This window comes from Callorhinus ursinus, unplaced genomic scaffold (genome assembly GCF_003265705.2).
Source record: "Callorhinus ursinus isolate GAN/ISIS: 27379988/994484 unplaced genomic scaffold, GSC_fseal_2.0 scaffold112, whole genome shotgun sequence".
Taxonomy (NCBI): domain Eukaryota; kingdom Metazoa; phylum Chordata; class Mammalia; order Carnivora; family Otariidae; genus Callorhinus; species Callorhinus ursinus.
In genome coordinates, this window is record NW_027397174.1 from 375,627 (window position 1) to 403,344 (window position 27,718).

Genomic DNA, 27,718 nt, shown 5'->3' on the forward strand with positions numbered 1-27,718 from the left:
TTTTAACACAGCAACGTTTTTATTGCTTTTGAGGGTGTCCCTAGAGCAGACATCATTCTATTGCACAGCCGCTTCATTTTGGCATTTTAGAAAGTTGAGGTTACAGATGCTTCAAAGACACATGAGATGCCCAGTGTAAAGGTGAAGGAGCACAGGCTTTAAAGAACAAGGGCCATTGCCTTTTCCTCCCCGTGTGCACCATCTTTGATTAGCAGTTGCATTTTGATAGTACTTTGGGCCTCAGAGTTCCAGAGATCCTTCTGAAACCCTGATCAATGGGGCTCCATTGATCAGGAAAATCGGAGCCCAGCCAAGGGACTTGAACAAGACTGACACCCACTGGCCTAATTAGGATAGATGCAGAGCACTGGAAGCTGACATACTGGGTGGAGTGTCCCTGTTTGTGTTAAAGCAAGGAGAATGAAATTCAAACTGCTAGAGAAGGGCATATCTGCAAGCTTAGTAAACCCAGGAGACAGGCACCCACTGTGGAGAACTGCATGCCTGGTCAAAGGCTTCTTGCAGTTTCTTAAGGGTTTCGTCAACGCCATTATTGACCAGCGAGAGGTCAAAGTAGTGTGCGTACTGGCTGCGGATGGCTTCGGAGTCCTTTTGCAGCTGCTGCAGGGCTTCCGTCTGCAAAGAAAAGAGAAGCGTGGATGAAGCAGGCCCCACAGCACGGCAGCCCAAGAGGTCAGTGATGGGTTTTTAACTGGACCCTGATTGTGGTGACCACTGCCTGGCTCAGAGTCACCTGCTTGAAGACTCCAGCCCTGAAGACCTTCCTTGAGAATGTTTAATAGAGTAGGGTATAGAGACACTCGGAGCACTGCGATTCTAGAGGATCTCAAACTAACCCTGATGATAAATCATCAGAGCTCAGAAGACCAATAGCTCCGTCGCTGTGGCATGGATGTGAGCAGCATCTCCCCACTGCCGCAACCACCAGCACCACCACAGCTGCAATCCTGGGACAGGTATAAGGGTGAGTTACAACCCCAGGCCTCTTTCTAGAATCCCAAACAAGTGGCTATGAAGACTGGTAACTCCATAAAAGTAAAGATGTTTGCACAGCAATGAGTGCCAAAAGACATGCCAAACTGGGAAAAACATGTTTAAAACTGATGTCACAAAGGGCTAATTACCCGAATACAGAGTTCCTAGAAAGCAGTAAGAAAAAGGCCAATAACCCAAGAAAAATAAGCTAAGGACAGGACCAGGCAGTTTGCTGAAAAGATAGAAATAGCCCTCAATAGTCTGATAAGACACCCAACCACTTAACAGAGATAAAAGTACAGCGAGACTACATTTTTCTAGTAGATTGGTCAACAAATGAAACTTTGGATAACATGCTCCTGGCCCAGGGAAACAAGCAATCTCCCAGGGAATTTTCCATTCCCATTGCAAGCATCCTTGGACCTGGCAATCCTGCCTGGAGCTTCTCCTATAGATCGAGCTGCACTTGTGTGAAATACCACACGCACAGGCCACAGAGTGCAGTAGTGTCTGGCGGTCGGAAGGAAACAATCCTGCCAGTGTGCATAACGGAGGCCGCGCAGCCACGCCGACACAGCAACTTCTCGCTTGTGTTTGGTGAGAGCAGGTGCAGGAACTCGGGTGGTGAGCAGGGAGCGGCTTTTCAGTGTATCCCTGGTCCCCTAGCTCTTCCCCTCTCCCCACAGCCACACCACACCCCTGGGCGGTGGGTGGTCCAATGCTGCCTCTGTCCTTCCCACTTGAGCCCACGTCGCACCAGTGTCAGGATCTGCCAAATTGCCCATCTCTGCCGCTGGACCCCAAGCACTTCTGGAACTATGACTATCTCTGATTTATTCTGTCCCCGTTACCTAGCATGGGTGCTGGCCTACCTAGTGGTTTAATACATGTCTGCTGAGTAAATCAAATGTGCCCATGTCCTTTGGCTTCGTGGCCTTGCAGGAAGAAGGATAGCAGTAGCCAGGAGGCTCATGGGAGATATGGTCACAAGCTGACCTCTGGACTGATGTCCCAGTCCGGGCAAACCTGGAGAATGAACCTCCACCCACCCTGCGTAACCCTGTCCTTCCCACCTGAGCGCCCTGGTCAGTAGGTGCGATGAACACGATGAATGGTGACAGTTCTGCCGTGCGGACAATCTTCAGGGTCTAGAGAAAGAGGAAGGGGAGGAAGGAAGAAAAGGACCAGAGTCAGCTATCCTGATGGCTTCCTTCTAGTACATGTCTTTGAGCATCACCAAGCCCAATCATTTCCATCACTTCTGGTACTATTGTGGTTTTAGGTGACCCCAGTGAAACTACGTGAACCAAACCTCATCCATGCCTGCCTTGTCAGGCCTACCCACCTGGGGCTCAATGTCAAGGATGGCAATCTTGTCCTGCTCATGAATCTGGTGCACGGTTTCAAATTTGGTGCCAAACATATTGCCCTGGTAGCTGCCAAACTCCAGGAATTCATTGGCAGAGATGTTCCTGGTCATCTCTTCGGTGGAGATGAAGTGGTACTCCTTCCCGTCTTCCTCACTCTTCTTGGGTGGCCGTGTTGTATCTGCACAAGAACCCAAATCCCTGACGAAACTGGGGGTCCTCACCATCTCCTAGGGGCTCGGCCCATGGTATCTGTACATAAATGCCAGCTGCCTTTGGTGCAGAGAGTTTAATAGGGGGGGTTTCTCCCACAGGATCCCGAAAGGCTGACAGTAGATGATGCAGAGCAGGAAATGCCCTGTCCATCCAGAATGTGTTTCACTTTCAAGAGGCAAAGGCCAATGTAGAAAATTCCTATCCCTTTCCCTGTATGAAGTTACATCTCTTAACCCCAGGAATTAGAGCTCAGAATTGGAGAAATGACAGCTGACTATATATATATTTTAAAGATTTGATTTGTTAGAGCACAAGCAGGGGGAGCGGCAGGCAGAGGGAGAGGGAGAAGCAGGCTCCCCTATGATCAAGGAACCTGACAGAGCTCCATCCCAGGACCCTGGGATCATGATCCGAGCCAAAGGCAGATGCCCAACTGACTGAGCCACCCAGGCGCCCCTGATTATATTTTTTAAACAGATCTATGGGGTTTGGATTTCTTGAAAGCATATGTAAAATTTCCTTTTTATAGCTTAGAAAGAAGAGTACTCTGGTTTGGTTTAAACTCATTTTGTTAAATGTTGGGATATTCTTAAGTCACACCATTTACTATTATTCATATAAACTGTCCTCTAAAACGTGCTCCAATAAATTAAATAAATAAATAAATAAATAACATGCTCCAGAAATCACAGCTTGAAACCTAACCCCTCACACTCCTCCCCAGTGGACCTCTCCTGCGTCCCATGTTTATTGAGCCCCCCCCCATGCCCTTGTCTTGTGCATTCTCTGCTTGCCTGTCAATCCACAACTGCACATGCCTCTCTCTTCCCATCTTGTGAAACAACTCTTCTTCAGTGGCTATTTCTACTTCTGAATTCCCCACTCATTCCTCAACCCAGGGCCATCTGCTTTCTGCCCCTAGTTAGGTGTCACTTATCCCTAAAGGCAAAATGTAGAGGCAAGGAGTAAAAAAATACTAATACCAGATTCAGAATCCAGTTTTCTACTTTGATAAGCAGGATCTCGTCCTGGGAATATACACAATCATACTATGCAGATTCACTTCTGGAAACGCAGTCATCTGATTCCCTACCTGGCCACTGGCCTGATCGTTCTATTGAGAAGAATCCTACTGCTGAGATTGTGCCTTTCCTGAGCACTGCTTTGATTCAGAAGACTTTCAGGAAAATTAGAGGCAGCCTAGACGTCAAGCAATAGTGGATAGCTAAGGAAATTACAGTATAGCCACTCAACGGACTGGGATTTAGGCACATGAGAAAATATTTATAATATAAAGTAAGATGAAAAAAGTAATAATTTTTTAAAGATTTTATTTGTAAGTAACATCTCCACCCAACGTAGGGCTTGAACCCCCAACCCAGAGATCAAGAGTTGTACGCTCCACCAACTGAGCCAGCCAGGCGCCCCAGTCATACATGTTTTCAATAATATTACTTGCTTGCTTATTTAAAGCAGGATAAAAGTATTTTCAACTGCTTCTGTTATGCAGGCAAACAGCACAGAAAAGAATAGCCAACATAGTTAGCTGGAGTGGTTATATGTACACATTTGCATCTTTCCAAATTGTGTTTTGTTTTTATAATCAAACATTTCAAATAAAGTCACACATAGAAAAGACCACTTTGGTATCTCAGAATGGTGCTCCCACCTGTCCTCCAAGGACCGCAGAGGTACTTACATGGGGCAGGGTATGCAAACTTGTCCGGGTTCTGGCTGAGTAGGGCATTCTTAATGTGGCTGCGACCCACTCCACTGGCTCCTGGGGAGGGAGAAAAGACAGAAACCAGGTTGCTATTATTCTCATGAAGGCTTCCTTTTCTTTCCCCAAAGTCAAAGGTCGGGATAGGTTTAGAAATGGGACGCGGGTGAGTGAGTGAACAGGTGTGGCTTCCAGACTGGGGTCAGGGAGTGGACAAGGCCCCCATTGAGAGACAAGGCTCTACAGGCTAAGGGTCAGGACTCAGAACATAACTGTTGTTTCCAAAGAGGAGCCAGCTAACACATGGGTTTTCTATTTCTTTTCTAAAGATACTTGCTTTACTGAGCTCTCCAAAATTAATGGAACTGATTTATTTTTTTTAATATATATTTTTTAAGATTTTATTTATTTGACAGAGAGAAAGACACAGCGAGAGAGGGAACACAAGCAGGGGGAGTGGGAGAGGGAGAAGCAGACTCCCCACTGAGCAGGGAGCCCGATGTGGGGGCTCGATCCCAGGACCCCAGGATCATGACCGGAGCAGAAGGCAGATGCTTAACCGACTAAGTCACCGAGGTGTCCCCCCCCCTTTTTTTATCATTTTTTTAAAGATTTTATGGAACTGATTTTTTTTTAAAGATTTTATTTATTTGACAGAGAAAGAGAGAGCACAAGCAGGGGGAGTGGCAGAGGGAGAGAAAGAAGCAGGCTTCCCGCGGAGCAAGGAGCCCGATGCGGGGCTCGATCCCAGGACCCTGGGATCATGACCTCAGCCTAAGGCAGATGCTTCACCCACTGAGCCACCCAGGCGTTCCAGTGGAACTGAATTTAAAGCAGTGTTTTTACTGGAAATTCCTCTGGAACCCTAATAATTTCCTCTAAGCAACTGTTTTAACTCTAAAGACAGGGTGGTGAGCTGCCCACCTAAAATAATTAGTTGCTGAAAAACTTGTAAGGTTTAGTTGCATTTGTGAGGCAAATCCAGATGGAACACCTGTAAGGATTCAGAGAACCCAAGAGACTGTCCTCACTGCCTTTTTTTTTTTTTTTTTCCTGAGGCAGGGAGGGAGAAGGGGGCATCATATGCTGCGGGCATGACCGTAAGGAGGGAGCTGTACTCTAACTAGCAAAGCAACATGGGGAGGGGGGCGGGCACCAAGAAGTTACCGATCAGCACCAGGGTCTTCCTCTTGAATGCAGGGAGCCGAACAACTTCCTCATAGGAAACAACATCCAACTGGTCAAAAACTAGGGACAAAGAAAACCAAGCCATGTTCATTTCCACAGCTGGGAAGAACGTGGTCCAGGTGGTGAGGTGGGAAAGAGCCGAAAGTCTGTCAGCCTGGCGTGAAGGCGGCTGAGGCTGGGGAGAAAGGACTTGGGCCTGGAGTCACTGAAGTGACGTGACTGTATTTTGGTTTTAGAAGACGAACGCTGGTAGACGATGGGCTACAGGGGCTGGGATGGAAAAGCAGTGAGACCCCTAACCTTACCAGCACTGTACCAGCTGGGACACTGTCAGGCACAACCAGTCGCCAGTGACAGAATGATGGACAGGGTGTCCAGAAGTACACCACTTCTGGGCCATGGATGCCTTTCCTTTGGGTCGATTTCCTGCTTTTCCCAGCCTCCTCCATCTGAACTCAACATGACTGTCAGTGAATTCCTTGGACTCTTAGTATTTTTTCTGATTTTCTGGACCCCATATTCTCCTTTTTCCTCTCTCTTCTCCATAGTTTCAGTAACATCACGCTGCCCTGCACTCCAGCCCCCTCCTAGGGAGGGTGAGCTGAATGGGAGATTATTCAACTGTTACCTACAATCTGCTGAATCCATTTATAATTTTAGTATATTATATTACCTACCACAGTAGGTAAAAAACAAAACCAAAATTAGTTCTCAGGAAAACATGCTGTTTTCTGGGGTTGCTCAGACCATGAGCTGGTCATGCTGATGGCTGTTCGGTTGGTTACCTGAGGAGTGAGCATAATGAGCGGGTGTGAGCAGACCACTAGCTTTCCTTCACAGGTACTGGAAAGATGAATGTTGTAATAAAAGAAAACCAGAAGAAATGGCACACTTCCTGTGTGACGTATGGTCCACCATGCACGACACCATCTCCCTTTAGCTGCCAGGAGCCGGCAGAGAGGAAGCCCAGGAAGCTTACTTGAGCTGTGCTTGGCCAGGTACTTGTCTTTGTATTTCTTCTTCTTCCCAAACGGACTGCAGCTGGGGGCTTCACTTGGAGCAGACTGAGCCACACTAGCCACTCGCCTGGCAGGAAAAGACCCAGAATGTCAGGGGAACCTCAGCGTAAAAGCCCCTAGGGTCACCCTTCCCCTTCTACACCAAACCTCCAGACCAGGGACACATGGCTGGTTCAGTCGGTAGAGCCTGCGACTCTTGATCTCAGGGCTGTAAGTTCAAGCCCCACGTTAGGTGTAGAGATCACTTAATAATAAAATGTTGAAGAAAAAAAAAAGACAACTTCCAGACCAATCTCCTAAAAACTTTGTGCTGTCCTTGACCCTCTCAGTCCTCACTCTCTGAGGCCCGTCCTTACTTTTCTCAGCCTGCCCCTCTCTGCCTCCCTACTTCCCCCATCTGTGTGTGTGTGTGTGTGTGTGTGTCTCTCTCTCAGCCTCTGTGTGGATCTCTCATTCTCTCTCCAATCTCTGTGTTTCTCTCACATTCCCCCCTCATTCTCTTGCTCTGTGTGTCTCTGCCAGGACCCCCTCAGCTGCCCTCTCTCCCTCCTGCTCTCCCACCCCCACCCCCTTCTCTGTGAGCTCTGGGTCTGTGATGAGCAGGGTTTAGACTGGTGTGGAGGAGCCAACGGGCACACAAAGAAACAAGTGGAAGGAGCCCAGCTGCACTGAAGGGAGGATGTGATGGCGGGGGGGGGGTGCCACTTCCGCCTGCACACATTTCCAATGCCAGGTATTTGGATGCCCACATAAGAACTCTCCAGAAAGGCAAGGGAAGCGACTGTGCCCTGAGAAGCCATCACTGTGTTAGTTTGGATGGCACCCACCTCTCTGAGCCTCCTGTTTGCAGAGCCACTGTGGGAGCTGCAGACAATGTCTACGGAGTGCCTAACAGGCCGCGTGGAGCGCCATGAATTGTCTGCTGCCTTCACACACGTAAACCTCAGCAGTCTCCACACACAGCCCACACTCTGGTTCACTGGTTTTTGAACCTTTATGGCCCTACTTCATTATAGGAAATATACTGTACAATGCAGCCATGTATTCTGCACAGATCGATCTATAAATAAAACATACAAACACACCACATATACAACTAAAACTGCAGCTTCATAAAATACCTTCTCTTAGATACATGAAATATATTCCAATACTTCTACCTGATGTCATTGTTCAAAAGAAATCCTTGTTGCAACCCACTACACTGATTGCACACCTCATTAAGTTGCAGCCCCCCGTTTGAATACCGCCGTGCTACTGGGTCTTCCTCAGCCATCTGCCCCCAATCCCGCGATGTTCTTCACAGCGTGTTACCTGGGTCTTTCACCATTTTCATGCAGGGTTGGCGCTATATTTCATTTGCTGCTCTAATTCCAAATTTGTTTTAAGATTTTATTTTAAGTCATCTCTACCCCCAACGTGGGGCTCGAACTCACAACCCTGAGACCAAGAGTCACGTGCTCTACTGACTGAGCCGGCCAGATTTGTTTGTCCCTCATTTGTTCCTCTAATTGTAAGAGTTTATTTCTATATGGCACTTCCTGTGGTTTGGTGCCACGTTTATAATTCCCACTGTGTCATCCCCAGAGATGAGGTCAACCAGAATTCAGGCTTAAATCTAAAAGGACCCCCTCCCTTGAGGCTGTACAGTGTCTTTACACTGGACTTATTTTGCAGGGGGAGGTCCGGCACACCTAGGGCCAGGTACTGTAACCCAGCACTAAGTGAGCAATCCGACTCAGGGGCAGGATTTATTTTTTCTATGTGCTGGGATTTTTGCATCAAGGACACATATTTCACATTTGGCTGTTTTCTGCGGGTCTCAGAAGCATTAGCCTGGGAGGCAGGAGACCAGGGAGGGCTCCGGTCCCCGTGCTGTCCCTTGCTCTGTAACCAAAGGGAAAGCATTTGAGGAAACAGAGGCCCACAGACAAATGAAGAACTCTTCACTCGGGCTCCTTTACCTGTAATGGCTTCCGAGCCTAGCCCATTGGCTTATTGTTGCCCCCTCAGCCATGATGCCACGTAAGGCTGGAGGTTGGCTAGGTCGAGGAACAGAAACTACACATGAGGCGACAGGTTTTTGAAGCTAAGCAATCGTGTGTGTGGCAAGCATGGGTCCCTCGCATTGGCAAGTTTCACCCATACAAAAGTGGCTCACCATTCCTGCAGCTCAGGAGAAGGGATCAAGCCTGCTGACTCCTTGGAGGAACCTTCCACCCGCCCCTGCCACCAGTTACTATCATCTTTGTTGATTATCTTGATGATGTCCCCAGTAACAAACTTCAGTCCCGCCTCCTTGCAAGGGATCAGATGGTCCTTTTTGGGATCGTAGTCAAACTGTGCTCTCATGAACATCTGAAAAATAAGGCAAAGGGAACTGAGAGATGCCGACACCAGCACATTCAGGTTGAAAGTTCTGCTGTAAGTAGTAAATAGGCTCAGGATTGAGTGAACAGCAGGGAGAAGTGACTGAAACTGGGGCTGGACCTGATCCCTCCAACATGTTAGTGGTTACTAGGGCTGACTGTCTGTCTGTCTTGGAGAACAAAGGAGCTACTATCGGAAAGGCATGTTTCCGTGGGAAGTCTTTTCATGGTATGTTAAATCAACAATATGAATGTGCCAAAGGTCTTAAAATGTGGATACCCCTTGTCTCCACGATCCCCTTCTATGCACAAGTTGTCACTTACGATGTCTGGAAAAGTATGTTCACCACAGCATTATTTACAAGACAGAAATATTGGAATCAAGCTAATTTTCCAAGAATGAGGAATTAGTTAAGTATGGTCATCTATTGAATACACTGCCAGGCCAACTATAAAAATCAATGTGTACAAGATAGGTAGACATCCTAGAAATGTTTAAAAGGTTCTTTTTTTTTAAGATTTTATTTGACAGAGAGAGAGAGCGAGAGAGCGAGAGCAGGAACACAAGCAGGGGGAGTGGGAGAGGGAGAAGCAGGCTTCCCACCGAGCAGGGAGCCTGATGCGGGGCTCGATCCCAGGACCCCGGGAACATGAACTGAGCCGAAGGCAGACGCTCAGCGACTGAGCCACCCAGGCGCCCCTGTTTAAAAGGTTCTAAGAAGATATGGTGAACAACTTCACATGAATACACTTGACAAATCCCTTACAAAACACAATTTCCCAAAAGTGACACAAGAAATTGAAAATATGAGCACTCACATCTCTACAAGAAAGTACTGAAAGCCGTTACAGAACACCATCCTCCCCTGCTCCACAGGCCCCACTGGCTTTGATGGTAAATTTTTCCAAACATAATTTGAAAAACTAAGGCGAGTCTCATACAGACACAGGACAAGATGCTTATCCAGAATACATGGAGAGCTCCTACAAATCAGTAAGAAAATGCCTTGAATGGGTACTTCATAAAGGAGGGCATCCAAATGGAGAAAAACATTAAAAAAAAAAAAAAGGAGCTTAGTCTAATTAGTCATCGGAGAAATGCAAATCAAAACCACAACGGCCAAAATGAAGAAAAGGTACCGGTGAGGGTCTGGAGCCACTGGGCAACAGCACAGACATACTGAGTGAACGTATGATTCAATTTACATCCGTTTCAAAAAGGGGCCACACCTGTCTCTGATGTTAGAAGTTAGGGTTACAGTAACTGGAAACAGGTCCAGGGGTTCTTAGCCATGTTCTATCTCTGGAGCTGGGTGCTGGTTAAATGGGTAGGTTCAGTTTGTGAAAATCATTCTAGTTTTATACTTACGACTTGTGTATTTTGTAATAGATACATACACCCACATATACCCAAACTTTGATTTAAAAAGTTTGCTTAAAAAGAAAATTTTGCCACAATAACATAAATGATCTGTGCTAGAAACTTTTATATACATTCATCTGCCAAGGCCCTATCCAAACACTTTCTCTCCTGTACCGATGATGAACTGTCTGTGGACTGGGAATGGACCCATTTCTCTTTATATCACCTCCAGTTTCTAGCGAAGTGATGTGTACGAGGTAGAGTCTCAATGAATTTTGAGTAAGTGCTCTTAAGACTCTTTCTTCCTGGGCGCCTGGGTGGCTCAGTTGGTTGGGCGACTGCCTTCGGCTCAGGTCATGACCCTGGAGTCCCGGGATCGAGTCCCGCATCGGGCTCCCTGCTCAGCGGGGAGTCTGCTTCTCCCTCTGACCCTCTTCCCTCTTGTGCTCTCTGTCTCTCATTGTCTCTCTCTCAAAAAAATGAATAAAATCTTTAAAAAAAAAAGACTCTTTCTTCCCTTTGGCACTATTAATCACTGGGCTATTACTGTTTTAAAAAATATTTGCCAATTTGCAGGGCACCTGGGTGGCTCAGTCAGTTAAGCGTCTGCCTTCAGCTCAGATCATCATCCCAGGGTCCTGGGATCGAGCCCCGCATCGTGCCCCCTGCTCAGCGGGGAGTCTGCTTCTCCCTCTGCTCCTCCCTCAGCCCCTACCCCCCAACTCGTGCTCTCTCTAAAATAAAATCTTAAAAAAAATAATCACCAATTTGCTGGTGAAAAATGATACTGCACATTTTATTTTGTGTTTATTTGATGACTGGTAAAATTGGCTATCTTTTCATATGTTCGATGTCCAGTTGTATTTTTCCTCCTGTGAATTATCTCTTCATTTGCTTTGCCCATTTTCCTCTTAGAATAAAGAGATTACCCTTTCCTTTCACATTGGTTACAAACAAGCAACTCAGAAAGAAGGACTGCCTGTTTGTAATGGATGTCGATTTAGTTTAGGCAGCTACACTTGTGATATACTGAGAACTTAAAACTAAAATCATGTCATCTCAATCGAATATCAAAGAACACAACAGAGAAAATGGTGTCACATACCTGTAGTGCAGGAAGACGATTTTGCTGGTTGGGAATTACTTTTAATGAGATCATTCCTTTGGTTTCTTTCTATTAAAAAAGAAATTATAATGGATATATTATAGATGGATCTGGGGTTTCATAAAGTCTTATTTCCCCTCTCAAAGTCCCCAAAAAGTTTTTTTTTTCCCCAACACCCATCTTTACTGCACACTTTGAAATTTTGAGGACAATTCCTCCTTCAATATCAAAGTCTCATGTGCCCCATAAACCAGTGTAACAACATGGAGATGCACAAAGAATAATGAAGAAAAAGCTAATAATTTTCCCTCCTCCCCACACTCAACCCTAAAAGGTCTCCAGATGAACCTAAAGGAACCCTGGCACACATATACCCATACCTTTCTCGACACGAAAGAAAACATTTCCAAATATTTACACATATAACCATATTCATATGTATTTTTGTTTGCTTTTAACAAACATGCTATTCATTCAGCCATACTCCTCATTACTGGGCATGTCACCTGTTGCCAATTTTTTTTTCACTATCATCTGCTGCAAGAGACATCCTTTATTTTTTTTTTAAAGATTTTATTTATTTATTTGCCAAAGAGAGAGCGTGCATGAGCAGGGTGAGGGGCAGAGGGAGAATGGGACACCTGGATTATCTCTTCATTTGCTTTGCCCATTTTCCTCTTAGAATAAAGAGATTACCCTGCTCGGCTGGTTGGGCACCTGCCTTTGGCTCAGGTCATGATCCTGGGGTCCTGGGATCAGCCTGCACGGGTCTCCCTGCTCAGCAGGGAGCCTTCTGCTTCCCCTGCTTGTCTCTCTCTGTCAAATAAATAAATAAAATCTTTTTTAAGAATTACAAATAGAACTATCATAGGATCCAGCAATTCCACCTCGGGGAAATGAAGTCTTCTACCTGTTCCTCACTGATTTTCTCGCTACTTGTTCTGTTGATGATTGAGAGAGAGACTGAACTCTCGGACTGTAATATTGCGGATTTGTCTTTCTCTCCTTGCAGTTCCACCAGTTTTTGCTTCAAGTATTTTGAAGCTCTTAATAAAGGTACACGGATGTTTGGATTTTGGTTGTTTCAAAAGGCAGGGTAAATCTGGTCCCTGTTACTTCGTTTAGCCAGAAGCAGAAGTCCAGAGGGGGCTTTGTTGTTTTGTTTGTTCGTTTGTTTGTTTTTTTAAATACACTCTACAAGTTGCAACGTGGGGCTTGAACTCACTACCCCAAGATCAAGAGCTGCATGCTCTTCAGACTGAGTCAGCCAGGTACCTCCCAAGGGCTTTTTTTTTTTTTAAAGATTTTATTTTTAAGTAATCTGCACACCCAAAGCGGGGCTTGAACTCACAACCCTGAGATAAAGAGTCACATGCTCCAAGCCAGCCAGGCGCCCCACGAGGACTTTTGATTAAAGCAAATCCCAGGTCTATCGTTTAACAGCCATGTGACCATGGGCAAGTTTCAAAACTCTCCAAGGTTCAGTCTCCTTATCTCTGTCTCAAGTGAAAAGCCACATTCTGGCCAACTACCCCATGTGGGGTTTTTTCAGTTTTTTTTAAAGTAAGCTCTATGCCCAATGTGGGGCTCAAACTCACAACCCCGAGATCAAGAGTCGCACGCTCTTCTGACTGAGCCCGCAGGGCGCCCCTCAACTTTTCATTTATAATATCCCATCCACTCTTCATACAAATCTATGAATAGGGATTCCTATCTTCATTTTACAGATGACTTAGAGAAATTAATTCACCTGTTCAAAATCATGGCTAGAATGAAGTAGAGCAGGGTTTTAGAGCTGCCATTAAAGACCAACGCTTTCTGACACCCAGTCCAATGTTCTTTCTAGATAGATACTCTGGGTTATTCACCTTATTTTAGAAATTTGCTAGATAAAAATAGAGAACTGTCATTGCTTGCACAGAATAAAGATTAGCAGTGGTAAGAGTCCCCTCAATGAGGTATAAAGACTTGACAGAAAAATGACATACACTGACACCAACGTGCATCCACACTTCACAAACATAATGGCATGGAAAATACCCACCATCGCCTTCTGCAGCTGATCTACTGAGTGATTAGTCACATTTGTGCCATTGATTTCTAGGATCTCATCCCCGACGTGAAGGGAGCCTACCACAAAATGAAAAATCAGTCCACAAAGAATAAACATTAAAACAAGAGCTGTCAATAGAAATCAAGACACCACAGAAAAGAAAGCATGACCTAGAGCATGTTCATATTCCACGGGAGAAGGGAATGTACCAAGGCCGGCCCTTGACAGTTGTGTTGACCAAGCAGAATAAAAGCACCACATCCACAGCAAGTGTAATGCTTCTTTGTTGTTTAGATAAACCCACAAATGCCACCTAATGGTAGAGCTAATCAATGGTTAGATTCTATGTGAAGAGTAGTTACGAATGTTTGTGCCACCCTAGATAAAAAAAAAAAGTCCCAACTAAACATAAAAGGGTAGGGCTCAAAGCGTGGAATGAATCAGGTGGGCAAATACAGGTTATCGTCAGCTACTAAAAACATGTCATATTTTAATGTTCTCTCACCCCAACTCCCGCCACAAATAAGAGCTATTTAATGATGCATCTGAAAATTGACGGCACCTTCACATTAAGAAGATACCACAGTTACCTGTAATTATTTGTTTAATGTGTGTATTTTCTCAATTTAACTGTTAGCTCCAGGAAGTAGAGATGGTCTGTTTCCTTCACTGCAACATATTCAAAGTCTAATGCAGTGGGTTGCATATATCTAATTGCTCAAATATTAACTGGAAAAATTTTGGTATAAGGGGTGTGTAAGAATGCTCAGAGGGAGAGATGGTGGCACTGGGCAATTCAGACAAGAAGCCAGTTATTAAGCCACAGAAAATCTCTTGCCATACACACAAAAATGCTCCTGGGTTTAAGACTGTAAGCTTCCTGACCCTCACCACTGAATAGGAGGTAAATGATTAATCTCTGAGTGAAACACGACCTAGGAGCCCCCCAGGGTACCTTGTCTATGAATCATGCCACCATGAAGAATCCTCGCCACCGTACAGGACTGCTTTTCATTCAGCTTCAGAGTGATTCCCTGCAATGAAGACAAATGGCACAGCCATCTTTAGGGTAATTTAAGGTGATTTCTTCGGAGAAAGATTTTTTCATCTGTACCTGGGTGGTACTCAACTAGAATGGGCGTCAAAGCTGCCAGGAGGAGAGACCTGAGGGAGGGATGAGAGCCAGGGACTCAAGGGGTTGGGAGTAAGCAGGAGGTTAGAATATGATAAGGGATTACCATGGGCTCTTCTGTGACCTTCTCGAACTGTATGAGTCGCACCTTCCGTACCTCCTGCCCTTTGGCCTGGGTAGGGCTACCTGGGGCAGCAGAACCATTGGTGTACATGTCCTCAGTCACGGCATTCACCTGGTGTGACACAGCCTGTCAGGTCAAAACAACAAAGCAGAGGCCTGCCATCAGTCTGTAACCACAGTTCTAAAATCTAAAAGGCTCTGATGTGAGGCTATTTGTAAACGTTATTATCCAACTTAACAGACATGTTTATCCAGTTTGCTGCAGAAATATTAATGAGTTTGATATCCAGGGTGCCGCACCAAGGGTTTCTGGTAAGGGGCCATGTACTTGTATGGTGCACACACGCACAGGCTATAGCCAAGATCCAGGGTGGGATTCATTCAAGCATCCTGATGCTCTGCGTAATGATGATTCAGGTTAGCATTAGCCTCTCACCAATTATGTCTTTGCTACAAACAGGAAGAGAATTAGGCATTTAGGATTAGCCCCTGGCCTATGATGATAACAATAATACCACTGAACCCAAGTGGCACCCCTCCCACCATCCCAAGATGATATCTGCACTGTGACCTTTCTCCCAGACAACAGAACCTAAAGTGCAGAGACACAGCATCTACCACATCCGAGCCCTTCCCCAGAGATGCCCGGCCATGTGCCATGTGCACCAAAAGATGTGCATAGTGATGTCATTGCAGCACTATTTTGTAAAAGAAAATACTATAAAATTTATTTTTTGGAATGATTTGAACATAATCTGAAGACCTCATGCTCCTTAACCCATAAATGCTTCCGTGTGTTTTCTGAGAACAAAAACTTTCTCAAAAACGAAAATTTAGCATTCATACAATACTGTATCTGCTCCTCAGTTTCTCTTCAGATCTTATCGGGTATCCCAATAATGTCCTGTATATATACAGTCTTTCCCAGACCAGGATCCAGGATCCAGGATCATGCACTGCATTCAGTTTTCACATCTCTAGCCTCCCTTAATTTGAAAAAGCTCCTCAGCCTTTCTTTGTCTTTCATGACTTCGACATTTTTAAGAGGATAGGCCTGCTGTTTTATAGACTCTCAACTGGGGTTTGTGCAATGTTTTCTCATGATTAGGCTGAGGTTGTACATTTTTGGTAGGAATCCCATGGAAGTGGTGTTGTATCCTTCTCAGCCCAACAGTTTCCTTAAAAGCCCAAACCTGGAAGGACGTCAAAAGTCCATCAACAGTGTGATGAGTAAACTGGCACAGCCATCCACTGGATACCACACACCAAGAGAGTAACTGGGCTGCTAGACCGCAACATGGATCAGTCTCTGTTCCTGAAGGGCCCCCTCTCAGAGCTAGCGGTGAGAGCTGTCACAGTGGGGAAGGTCAAGTGGAAACCTCTGAATGTGTCCCCCACCCACCCCAGATAAAATAGTAAATCAAAAGCAATATGGCCAGCCACACCCAGGAGGGGGGATGCCCTCAAAAACAATGCGGAAGGAAGATTTTCCCACCTGGAGATGCTGTGAGTAGTGAGGAAGGGGAAGTGGGGATAGCCCCAGTTGCAAATGTGTCTACCTAGATCTAGACTGATTCATTCATTCATTCATTCATTCATTCACTTCTTCCCGGCCAGTGGCCAAGGGCCTAGAGGGGAGAGGACTGGAAGATCACAGGGTAGAGGCCTGTGGACAGACGTGCATCTCATAAGATAGGGGGTGCGCCTTATGAAATGATATAAAATGATATTTAAATTTTAATTTACTTCATCCTTTCTAAGAGGTCATTAGAAACTCTGATAAGATGGTGAGGTTTGAAGGAGTGTTAGAGGAAGTGCTGAGAAAGAGAAAGTGCCTTGTGTAGCAACTAAAGCTTAAAAAAACTCACATGACATATATGTCACATGAGTCCTAGAGAATTAGCTATGAAAATAGAATTGTATTGTATTTAGAAAATAGACTTGGGGTGCCTGGGAGTACAGAACTTCATATAACTTCAAGGCACCCTACAGGAAATGGTCTAATAATACAGTTACCATTGCATGGGTTTGGGGGTGTCCTGATGTACACACACCACGTAGCAAACCTTTTCACAGAACTATACACCCACTGGGTTTGAGTCCCTGACTCTTTTAACTACGGCTGGGTAACTCTGGGCAACTTTCTTGATCTCTCTGTGCTTTAGGTTCCTCACTGGCAAAACGAGGACAGTAAACAGATCACCCTTAGACGCTGCTGAAGAAAATCGGCAGCATTCAAAATTTCACGCATCCCGTCATATTTAATTAATTTCTATACAGGCAAATGAAAACCTATTATTCCCAAAAGTGCTACAAAGCACAATGCTTTCTATTCTGGCAAGATAAAATTTGTCCTAAGTGACTGTGATTCAGGTTCAAGTTGGCAGCCTGTGTAAATGAAAGAAACGGGGAAAGGGGGAAGGGAAAGAGAAACCCACAAAAAAAGAAAACACGAGGAAGTCTTCAGGGATGACAGATATCAATAACTTTCTAGAAGATGGAAAGGAGATAGGGAAATGGTCATAGATGGAGCAGAGTTGGGACAGCAGAGCCGGGAACCTGCTCATAGTAGAATCAGCCACGGAAGACTGTGCCGTCCAGCAGACCACAACGGGCTGGGGCTCAGGAGTCCCTGCACAGAAAACGAAAGAAATGAGGCTTAAGGTGAAAATAGCTCCCAAAACGCCACCAATCTGGCCCTCAGCTCCACTTTCAAGGCAGGAAGAAGGACCAGGCCAGTGGACATCTATTCATGTCTCCTCAGCCAGAGCTGCACAGCGTGGCTGTCCTGGGCTGCCAAAGGAGCTCAGAAAATAAGAACTGAGTTGGGCATCCTGCCATCCCAAACAAGATCAGGGAGAAGTGGAGGGCCCCTGGGTGGCTCAGTCGGTTAAACGTCTGCCCGGGGTCCTGGGATCAAGTCCCGCATCGGGCTCCTGCTGAAGCAGGCGGGAAGCCTGCTTCTCCCTCTGCCGCTCCCCCTGCTCATTCTCTCTCTCTCTGTCACGCTTTCTCTCTCAAATAAATAAAATCTTAAAAAAGATCAGGGAGAAATGGGATAAAGCTGTTGGGTCGGCAGTCAGTTATAATAATATAAAAACCATTTACTGACTTTCCCTTTTCAGAATCTACCTATAGACAAATCATGAAGCAATCATAGTTGAAGAACAGATTGTATATGTCAACACCATGACAGAAGTTGACAGGAGAAAGGAAATGAAGGGAAGGGGCCACTGATCTGGTCACCTTACAAAGTGGGGAGGCAAGACGTGAATAATGGTATAATTTAAAGCAGAAATTGTAAATGGACACAAATCTGTTTTATTTTGACCACATACTTTAATTTAGTAAAACCCAGAAGATTCCAAGCTCTCCTTAGAAATTTCAGAAGACCTGGCACTGCTCACATGGCCATGCAAGGCTGAGCCAGGCTGAGGGTGGCTGTGCCCTGCAGATGGCCACGTGCTCTCCAGCTCACTTCCTACTCCTTGGTATGGAAGCCAAGGGTCACCTGCTGATTCCCCTGTACCTGAGATGTTATTTTTCTTACACACAACTGGCTTCATGCACCTGATCCATCTGGGTTACATTAAATGTACCTCTGGATGACTTTTTAAAAAAACCATGTATGTTATATAAAGGCACACGCCCTTGAATAGCTGAAAAATTCTGAAAAGGAAGAAAGTACGAGGAATCAGTCTACACACCTGCACGACTTACATAGTTGCAAGTAATTAAGACTGTGTGGTAGAGACACACAGATTAACGGAACAGAATAGAGAACCCAGAGATAGACCCACACAGATACGCCCAGGTGATTTTGACAAAGGTGTAAAAACAATTCGATGGAGGAAGGGTAGTCGTTTCAATAAATGGTGCTACAGCAAAACAAACCTCCACTGACCTAAACCTCACACCTTTACAATGGGTCATGGACCTACAAGTAAAGTGTAAAACTCTAACACTTTTTAAGAAAACAACATAGCAGACGGTCACCAGGATTTAGGGCTAGACAATGAGTTTTTATACCTGACACCGAATGCAGGATCCCTAAGAGGAAAAATTGATAATTTGGACCTCTTAAAAATTAAAACTTCTGCTCAGTGAAGGCCTGTGTGAGGAGGATGAAAAGACAAACTACAGAATGAGAGGGAACATTTACAAACCAAACAGCTAACAAAAGACTAGAATCTAGAATATATAAAGACGGGCTCCCTGCTCCGTGGGAAGCCTGCTTCTCCCTCTCCCTCTGCTGCTCCCCCTGCTTGTGCGCACGCTCTCTCTCTCAAATAAATAAATACAATCTTAAAAAATAAGAAAAAAGAATGCTCAATGCTCAACACTAAAAACCATCTAATTCTATACCTGAAACTAATAGTACACTGTATGTTAACTGGAATTTAAATAGAAAACTTGAAGAAAAGAAAAGCTATAGAGAACGCACTGACGGTCCCCCAGGGGAGGTGGGTGGGGGATGGGTGAGCTAGGTGATGGGGATCAAGGTGATGAGCACCAGGTGATGTATGGAAGTGTTCAATCACTACACTGTACACCTGAAACTAATATTACACTGTGTTAACTAGTTGGAAATTAAATAAAACTTAAAAAAAATAAAAACCATCTAATTAAAAAATGGGCAAAAGACCGGGATCCTGGGTGGCTCAGTGGGTTGGGCATTGGGCTCTTGATTTTGGTTCAGGGCACTGGGCTCATAATTTCGGGGTCCTGGGATCAGCCCACATAGGGTTCCGAGCTGGGGGTGGAGCCTGCTTGGGATTCTCTCTTCCCCTCTGCCCAACCCAACTTGCATACGCCTGCTCACTCTCTCTCAAATGTATAAATAAATCTTTTTAAAAAGTGGGCAAAAGACCGGAACAGGTATCACTGAAGAGGGTAAGGAAGGAAGGATGGCCGTCAGGGAGAAATGCAAACTAAAACCACAATGAGATCCCACCACACGCCTATCATAATGGCGAAGATAAAAGCAATGACAACACTAAACGCAGGTGAGGATGCGAAGAAACTGAATCTCTCATCCTTCCTGGTGGGAATGTAAAATGGCATGGCCATTTGGGAAGAGAGTTAGGTACTTTCTACGATTTTATTTATTCATGAGAGACAGAGAGGCAAAGGCAGAGGGAGAAGCCAGCTCTCTGTTCCTCCAGGAGCCTGCTTCTCCCTCTGCCCTTCCCCTCCGTTTGTGTTCTCTCTCTCTCTCTCGCTCTCTCTCTCTCCGGCTCTCTCCTTCTCTCTGACAAAGAAGTAAATAAAATCTTTTAAAAAACAACAAGTACCTTACAGCCCAGCAACAGGACCCAGCCCAGCAACAGCACCCTGAGAGAAATGTTCACACAAAACTTGTATGTGGAGGTTCATAACAACTTTATTCCCAATAGCCAAAGCTTGGAAACAACCAGAATGGCTATAAAGTTATTGGTGATCAGTTCAATAGATGACTGTGGTCCATCCATACCATGAAACACTTCTCAGCAATAAAAAGGAAACTATTAATATACACAACAACTTGGGATAGATCTCAAAGGCTTTCTGATGAGTGAAAAAAAGTCAATCTCAAGAGGCTGCATATTATGAGTCCGTTTATATCACATTTTTGAGATCACAAAATTATAGAAAGGGAGAACAGATTAGTGGTCGCCAAGGATTAAGGATGTGACAGGAATGAGGAGACACGTGACTATCCAGGGCAGTTCTGTACCTTGACTGGTGTGGCCGTTATACACACACGCACAACAAAATGGCACAGAACTACACTCACACTTTGTACCCGTGTCGATTCCATGGTCCTGATACTGTACTATTATTGAACTCCTAGTAGACAGAATTGAACTTATTTGCACAAAATGCCTAGCAAAACGGCCAAGTAGCACTTGTTTGCAACCCAACAACTAGAACCAAGAGAGCTTGGAACCAAAGAATGACTACCGACAAGACATCCTTGAGAGCTATGTGGTGTACAGGATTGGTTTTTGGGAAAGTAAGAGGCCACGACACACAGTGACCAAACAGTTCTTCAAAGTATGGCCCATGGTGACCCGGGACCATGTGGTTAACACTCCTCAAAGCGAAGTAGCTACTGCCACAGATCCCCGCAATAGGGCATGACATTACATATTTCAAGTGAGTAGACTCAAGAAAACCAGAGGAAAAATAGTGTCATGTTGGAAGGAAGACTCCCTCTTCTCAAATTCACCATCTGTGCTGTCTGGATGTTCTTACCATCCGCATGTGTCATAGAACGAGGAATGCAAGGACCACTGTCCGTGATTGCTGCAAAAAAATGATGAGCTCAAGTGTCAATTTTCTGGCCTCAGAGCATGAAATAAAACCCAGGATTCTCTTTGACCCTCATTTATGAATTTCTTACCACTACATGAAATAAAACCCAGGATTCTCTTTGACCCTCATTTATGAATTTCTTACCACTACTAATTGTGGGGCCAGAAAAGCTGAAAACTCAACTCAGGAATGAATTCTATAGGTTTATCAGCAACTACCATTTATGTGTGTTGCTAACCGTAGGTGGCCCTAAAGTCAGGAAACATGGCTCATATTATTTTATCATGTGCTGTAACGTACTGTCAATAAAGTGTTTACGATGATTCACCTGTGTTTCCAGACTCAGTGGGAACCTGCACACTGTTCTAAAGAGTGACAGATTAGAAAGTCTTAGTCCACAGAATACAAACTGACCTTTGAAATGGGAAGAAGCCTACATGATAGTGTACCTAGAACAGGCTGATAAACCGGCACACTTACCTCATATTCTTCTTATTCAGCTTTATTGCAAAGATTGTTTTTAACATGTCAGCCTTTAAATTAAGGACTCAGCAAAGCTTACTGGAGGCAGAACACATTCCAGTCAGAAAAGTTCAAGAGCTGCTATCCCAAAGGTTGGTCTTTCAAATGTGCTTACCCATCAAGATGTTCTTTGCGATGACTAAGAGTCACTATTACACTCACCCAGAAGTTGCGAACGATGACTAAGATAAACGGAAATCTTCAATGTGCTATTACCGACGTGTAATAGTAAGGCTTCTAAAATCAAACCACAATGTTCTCCACTGCAAACTTGTCCTTGAGCAACCCTGTCTTCCTGTATGTCTTTACCGAAACTTCCCTAGACTACTCTTCAATCTCACCTCACAGCAAGTTCCTCCAAGCAGCCCCTGTATCTCCTCACAACAGACAACTGTGGGAACAAGGATCTACGGACATAAACTTCCACTTGATGTCTGTGTACACACACACACACACACACACACACACACACACACACACACACACACTCTAGAGGTGATTCCTTAATTCAATCTGTGGGTCTGTGACCACATGAAGTGCAGGACATCTTCACATAGTTAAGTCATGCTGTCTGCCCTTGGGCAGCTCATTACTATAAGGGGAAGTCATTCATTCATTCATTCATTCATTCATTCATGCAACGTAAATGATAAATGGAAAAGATAGCCTCCACCAAGTTTAAGGTTGTCTTAAGAGTGTAAGCACTCAAAGGACACAAAACATGGTTTTCAGCTTTCTTCAGAACTAGCAAATGGAGCTTCACAAAGGCTTTCTGATTGATGAGGAGGGTGGCACCTTCAGGGGAACAAAGAAGAAGACGACAGGAAGTCCTAGGGGTAGACGAAAGAGCAGTCTGTTCTCCAGTGGGAGGCCAAGACAAGCATTGGGATCCAGACACAAGTTTTGTCCCATGAAGTCGCATCCCAGGCTTCCTGCTACACAAGTGGCCCACACTGAACCTAGGAGAAAGGGGAAGGTGTTGGCCTTCCACTCGGGATACTTAACTTGCCCATCTTTTGACCTACTGCTTACCAGACACCTGTCCTGGCCCCCTGATCTGCCCTAACTTGTCTTGTTTCCACAGCCGGGAGATACAGATTTGATTGTTTCTTCTGTTCGCTTTGTCTCCTTGAGCTGGAACGTAAGTCCCACACAGGCACCTACACCAGGAGCTTGCTCCACACTCACTGATGACATGAATGACTCGTGAGGCACGTGCTGCTGTTTCCTGAGTCATTACCACCACCATTGCCACCACTGCCACATGACTGCCAAGTGACACGAGCAATGCTGAACAAGTAATAAAGGCAAATGCCCTAGAGTTTGCTTCCAACTGAAAGCTCACCACCCTCATCTCCTGGTGGGTGGGGGGAGTGGCTCTGGGTAGGGGTGACCGCTCGCCCCTCAGCTCACGGGCTGCAGAAACTGGGGAGCAACCCCCCAACGCCTCCGGCCTTTGGTCTGCAGCCTTTTGGCTGTTAACTACCGGAACTGCTGGACTGGGAGGAAACATCTGCCGCAGGGTTCAAAGGAAGCTGGGACTTAAAAAGAAATGAAAACAAACTTGGCGGGGCTGGGGGGCGGGGTGGGCGCGGGTGCGGGTAAATAAAACAGTGCAACTAAAGCTGGCTTTTTCATCCAAACAATCGCATTAAGAGTGAGTGACAGCGAATGCAGGCAAGAACAAACATTTGTTCAGCCTACTTTTAGGCTCTTGGCCAACTGTTTCCACGCAGAGACTTAGGAGAAGGCCAGGCCAAGAAGCCAAGCCATCCCCAGACGGCAGACTGTGGGAGCGGCCCCACATCAACCTGGGCAAGATCTATTCCACTTTGGGGAAAAAAAAGAGAAACTGAGAGAACCAAGAGTACTCTACGGTATTATTAGAAAGAGCTTAGCACTTTTACCACAAATGACAAGAGCTGGGGAGAGGAAAGCCTAGGAGCCAGAAGTTTCTGGCGAGAACTATCTTAAAATCATACATTAACTAGGTGCACTGTTTCTCAGGCACTAAATCCATTTGAGAACACATAGATCAATCAATCCAAAGGTCAAGTCTCTAAAGATCCTTTTCCAATGCACTTTATCTACCCAGTGTACTAGGTACAGAGGCAAAGGCTTCTTCCCTCGCAGGGAAGGTGACTCTTGAGCCAAAACCTACATATGTATGTATGCATGTATATTTCTTGATATGAAGGAAAAGGAAAAAGTGAAGCATCAGAAAAGAAACTTCTGGTTCCCAGGGCGCCTGGGTGGCTCAGTCGTTAAGCATCTGCCTTCGGCTCAGGTCATGGTCCCAGGGTCCGTGGATCGAGCCCCGCATCGGGCTCCCTGCTCCGTGGGAAGCCTGCTTCTCCCTCTCCCACTCCCCCTGCTTGTGTTCCCTCTCTCACTGTGTCTCTCTCTCGCAAAAAAATAAAAAAAATCTTAAAAAAAAAAAAAAAAAGAAACTTCTGGTTCCCTAATTCAGAGTTTTTCTTCCTGTTTTCCCTGCCCTCGGGGTCACTTCCCTTGCCCTGCAGACAAGTTTGGAGCTGCATTTACTCAGGGTCCTCCAGTTTTAGCAACACTGAAAGGTTTGAGCAATTCACTGCTTAGGGGTGAAATCTCTGCATCCACGAAATGTCTACTGATTCTGTCTCCCTTGCCCCGGGGAAAATTTGACAGTGTCTCAAGACATTTTTTGATTGTCACAACTGGGGGGGGGGTGTATTAGTTTTCACAATGAAAAATGATCACACTCAGGGTGTCACACTCTGGCAAGAACCTCAATGGTTTTGCACAAGCAGCTGCCCCGGCCTGGAGCACCATTCACCAATGACATCCTAGATTCGGCAGGACTCAAGGTCTGACAGCTTTACAGCACTCTACACCTGCCTCTGTGTCCTCCCTTCTGGACTTCTCAGCTCCAGAACCAGGCCTGAATGTAGCAGGCAATCAACAGACTGGTCAGAACAGACGACTACCAGCGTGGGGTAACGCATCTGCCCCCTACGGATCATCAGACAGATCTTAGGGGAAGCTTGCCTGGGGCCTGACTTATTTGTTAGTGAACTTTGAGGGATTTAGTACATGGGCAAAGTGCTGTTTTGAGCAGAATGCAAGAGGAATTCCTCAACCAATTTTATGTGCACTAGTGAGCACTGCTGTAAAGAACAAGGCCAGAGATAGCTTATGAGTTTCTCCAAGAAAAGAAATATACTTAAATACGGGAGACAGGCTACAGTTCCAATCTATTGTGAAATTATTTCTTTTTTTTGAAGATTTTACTTATTTATCTGAGAGAGAGAGAGCATGAGTGGTGGGAGGGGCAGACGGAGAAGCAGACTCTTTGCTGAAGGAGGGGGAGGGATCATGACCTGAGTCCAAGGCAGACATTTACCCCTTAACAGACTGAGCCACCCAGGCGGGGCATCCTTTTTCAATATTAAATGTGAACTATAATCAGAAGTGAAACTTTGAGGGGCGCCTGGGTGGCTCAGTCGGTGAAGCATCTGCGATGATCCCAGCGCCCTGGGACAGAGCCTGCTTTTTCCCCTCTCTCTGCTTGTACTCTCTCTCTCTCTCTGTCCAATAAATAAATAAATAAAATCTTTAAAAAAAGAAGTGAAACTTTGGGTTTTGAGTCTTCAGAACTTTTACAGAAAGCATTCCCCTTAAAAGAAGCTTTCAGCTTCACCATTTTCTCGATTCCGTCAAAGCCAACAATTCCACGTCACAGGCTGGCGGGCTTCTTGCCCGTAGGGGAAGATGTGCTGATGCTACGGGACAGGCAGCTCTGAGGGAGATGTTGGACGGACCAGTGCAGTTCAAAGTGTTTGACAAGCATTACCTCACGTAACCATCCCCACAACTCTCCAAACAGGTCCGTTTGACAGAGAAGAGAAACCTAAGGCACAGAGAGCCCAGAAGCTTGCCCAAGGGTACATGGCAAGTGAGAAGCAAAGCCTAGTGTTGGCAGCAAAGGAAGGAGTCCCAGAGGGAAGGTGAACCTCAAGGACCTGCTGGAGATTTTCCCTCCAGTGTCCGTACAGTGGCCGATCTGGGTGCTATTCCATTCAAGAATTTAGCGAGTTTTCTTTCATCTGCTTCAAATTCTTTAAGAACACCAAAACAAACTGGCTACCCAGTAGACCATGTGCAGTAATTGAGGATAAATGCACAGCTCCACCAAAACTGCTGACTCAGAGGGTGCACTACAACATAAGTCTTGTAGTGATAGGGCCTTTCGTCCAAAAGGCCCACAGTCTCTCAAGCCTGTCCCTAAGGAGCAGAGAGGTTTACACAAGGTCTGGTCCTTCAGTTATATATGGGGCTCTGGTTGTGCTGAGTGGAAGGAGCCTGATAGAAAAGACTGCATACAGTTGGATTCCACTTATAACACACTCCTGAAAAGGCCAAATGCTAGTGTCAAATAGTGTCAAAATGCAGCTCTGTTTCCAGGGTGATTTCCAGGTTTCCGGGGGTGGGGGGAATGAGGGTAAAGGACCACCAGGGAACTTTCTGGTTACATGACTGTATAAATTTGTGAAATCTTATTGAACAGACTAAATAAATTTATGAATTATATGTATGCTAATTATACCTCAGTAAAGCTGCCAAAAGGAAATTTAATAAAGAGATTTTATTAAAAAGTTAAGGCGCAGCCAAGTGAACTGATTACAGAGAATCCAAGCCTATGGGGAGCCAGGTTGTTTTAGATCCTGATTCCCTCATAGTGCATATTCCACTACATACCTTCCAATTCTGTCTTGCCATCTGAATAACAATACTGTGTTCCCCACCTGCTCATTCCGGCACTCATTCAAGCCTAGAATACTGCGATCGTAACTGGAAACAACACACAGGTGTGAACACTGCACTGATGCTTATCAATTGTTTCCTTGAGCTACCAGCCCAAACAGTCTATAGCTCTACTGTTTGCTTTACCTTGTGAATCTTCAGTGTCCTCATCTGTGGAAGTGGAAGGTTATGCTAAATCTCTTCTGTCCACCTCTTCAGTCATTTATTAATTCAGAAACATTTCTGAGGACCTCTTTATTAGGCATTTAAAATAAAAGTAGTGAGCATGAAATAGCCCTGCCCTGAAAAATCCTGCAGTCTAGGAAGGAGATTCACACGGACTTCTGAGGCTGGCTCACTGTAGACAGTGCAGCTGCTGCTTGGCTCGCACTCTCTCTCTCGCTCTGTGGACATTCACTAGTAGTACCTGACCACCAACCTGTGAGGAAGGCCAGGCTACCTGGAGCGTCTGCTGGGCCTATATTCTGGGCGATGGCCCCAAGTGGGAGCCAGCCTCAGCCTGCAGAGGAGTGAGTGAGCACTCTGGCGGCTGCACCTCTGCGTAAGAGACAACCTTATTTTGCTGGGTGAAATCCACACTCAGAACCATGAGAGATAATACGGAAATGCTCAACATCCTCTCCGGGCATCCTTGAGGGCAGAGGTTAACAGCTATCTGCCACCCATCCCAGGAATCCGGAGGGCACCATTACCTCTGGAATCCGCGCATTCCTTGTCCACCCGAAGATACACACAGGCCACCCCATCTGCACCGTAGCACAAGGGGCCCTCCCTAAATGCAGACGGACGGTGAGTGAGCGCTTTAGAGGCAGAGTTAGGTTTTACAACCGTTTCTGCTGACCCAAACACAAGCATTTCAACAAGCAAGCCGACCGACTCTTTTGCGATCTGTTCCTTAAAGTCTTTCCCTTAGCCTTTCCCTTCCGTCCACGAAGAAGTTTTCCTTGACCTTAATAAGCGCTCTGTACAGGCCGCGCGGCCTCTCCTAATTTCCACCTACGAGGGCTCCTGGGGGAAACGACCCACCGCACCTGAAGCCCTCCATACGAACCCCCGGCAGCCGCCGCGGCCTCCATCCCGAGGGCAGCCCCCCCGGGGCCGGGCCACGGACCGAGCAGGTCCCGCGGCGGGCGGCGCGGCCTGGAGCCGAGTCCCGGCCCCTCACCCTGCTCCCAGGGAACCGCGGGGCCCTCTCACCTCGGGCCGGCTGCGCTTCTGCAGCAAGTGCTCCAGGTACAGGTCGGAGAGCGCCGTGCGCATGCTGCCCCCGCCCTCGCCCTCGCTCGCCTTGAGCGTCATCTTGCAGGAGCCTGGACGCGGGGCCGCGAGCCGCGAGCCGCGCAGAGCCGGGAGTACGAGAGCCGAGGCCTGCGGGGCTGCAGAGGCGGCGGAGGTGGCGCGGCCGGGCCCGTCACCACCCCGCAGGCAGCGCGCTGGGCGGGCGG

The 27,718-nt window shown here is 46.0% G+C and overlaps 1 protein-coding gene across 6 annotated transcripts; it reads right to left on the bottom strand.

Annotated features, from left to right (window-relative positions):
• MPP1 (MAGUK p55 scaffold protein 1) lies at positions 1-27,718 on the bottom strand. 6 transcript variants are annotated; one of them, XM_073889647.1, is made up of 13 exons: positions 27,471-27,718; positions 14,635-14,778; positions 14,352-14,430; positions 13,388-13,473; positions 12,040-12,159; positions 11,344-11,412; positions 8,668-8,864; positions 6,467-6,573; positions 5,467-5,547; positions 4,279-4,359; positions 2,342-2,544; positions 2,070-2,144; positions 1-636 (listed from the first exon to the last, which is right to left on the bottom strand). In XM_073889647.1, the coding sequence occupies exons 1-13, from the start codon at positions 27,570-27,572 to the stop codon at positions 460-462; spliced, it is 1,521 nt and encodes a 506-aa protein (XP_073745748.1). In that variant the 5' UTR covers positions 27,573-27,718; the 3' UTR covers positions 1-459. The 6 variants fall into 6 exon arrangements, with proteins under 6 accessions (XP_073745748.1, XP_073745747.1, XP_073745750.1 ...); XM_073889646.1 differs by having other exon boundaries at positions 4,249-4,359; XM_073889649.1 differs by lacking the exon at positions 27,471-27,718 and adding an exon at positions 21,511-21,694 and having other exon boundaries at positions 4,249-4,359.

What these genes read in the sequence shown, in the direction of transcription:
- MPP1 (XM_073889646.1), bottom strand. Translation starts at nt 27,572, where the DNA reads ATGACGCTCAAGGCGAGCGAGGGCGAGGGCGGGGGCAGCATGCGCACG. An exon ending in AGGTCACAGAAGAGCCCATG is followed by an intron (nt 14,431 to 14,634) that starts GTAATCCCTTAT and finishes TCTTCATTGCAG; the next exon opens with GGAATCACTCTGAAGCTGAA. An exon ending in GAAGACCCTGGTGCTGATCG is followed by an intron (nt 4,360 to 5,466) that starts GTAACTTCTTGG and finishes CTCCCTCCCCAG; the next exon opens with GAGCCAGTGGAGTGGGTCGC.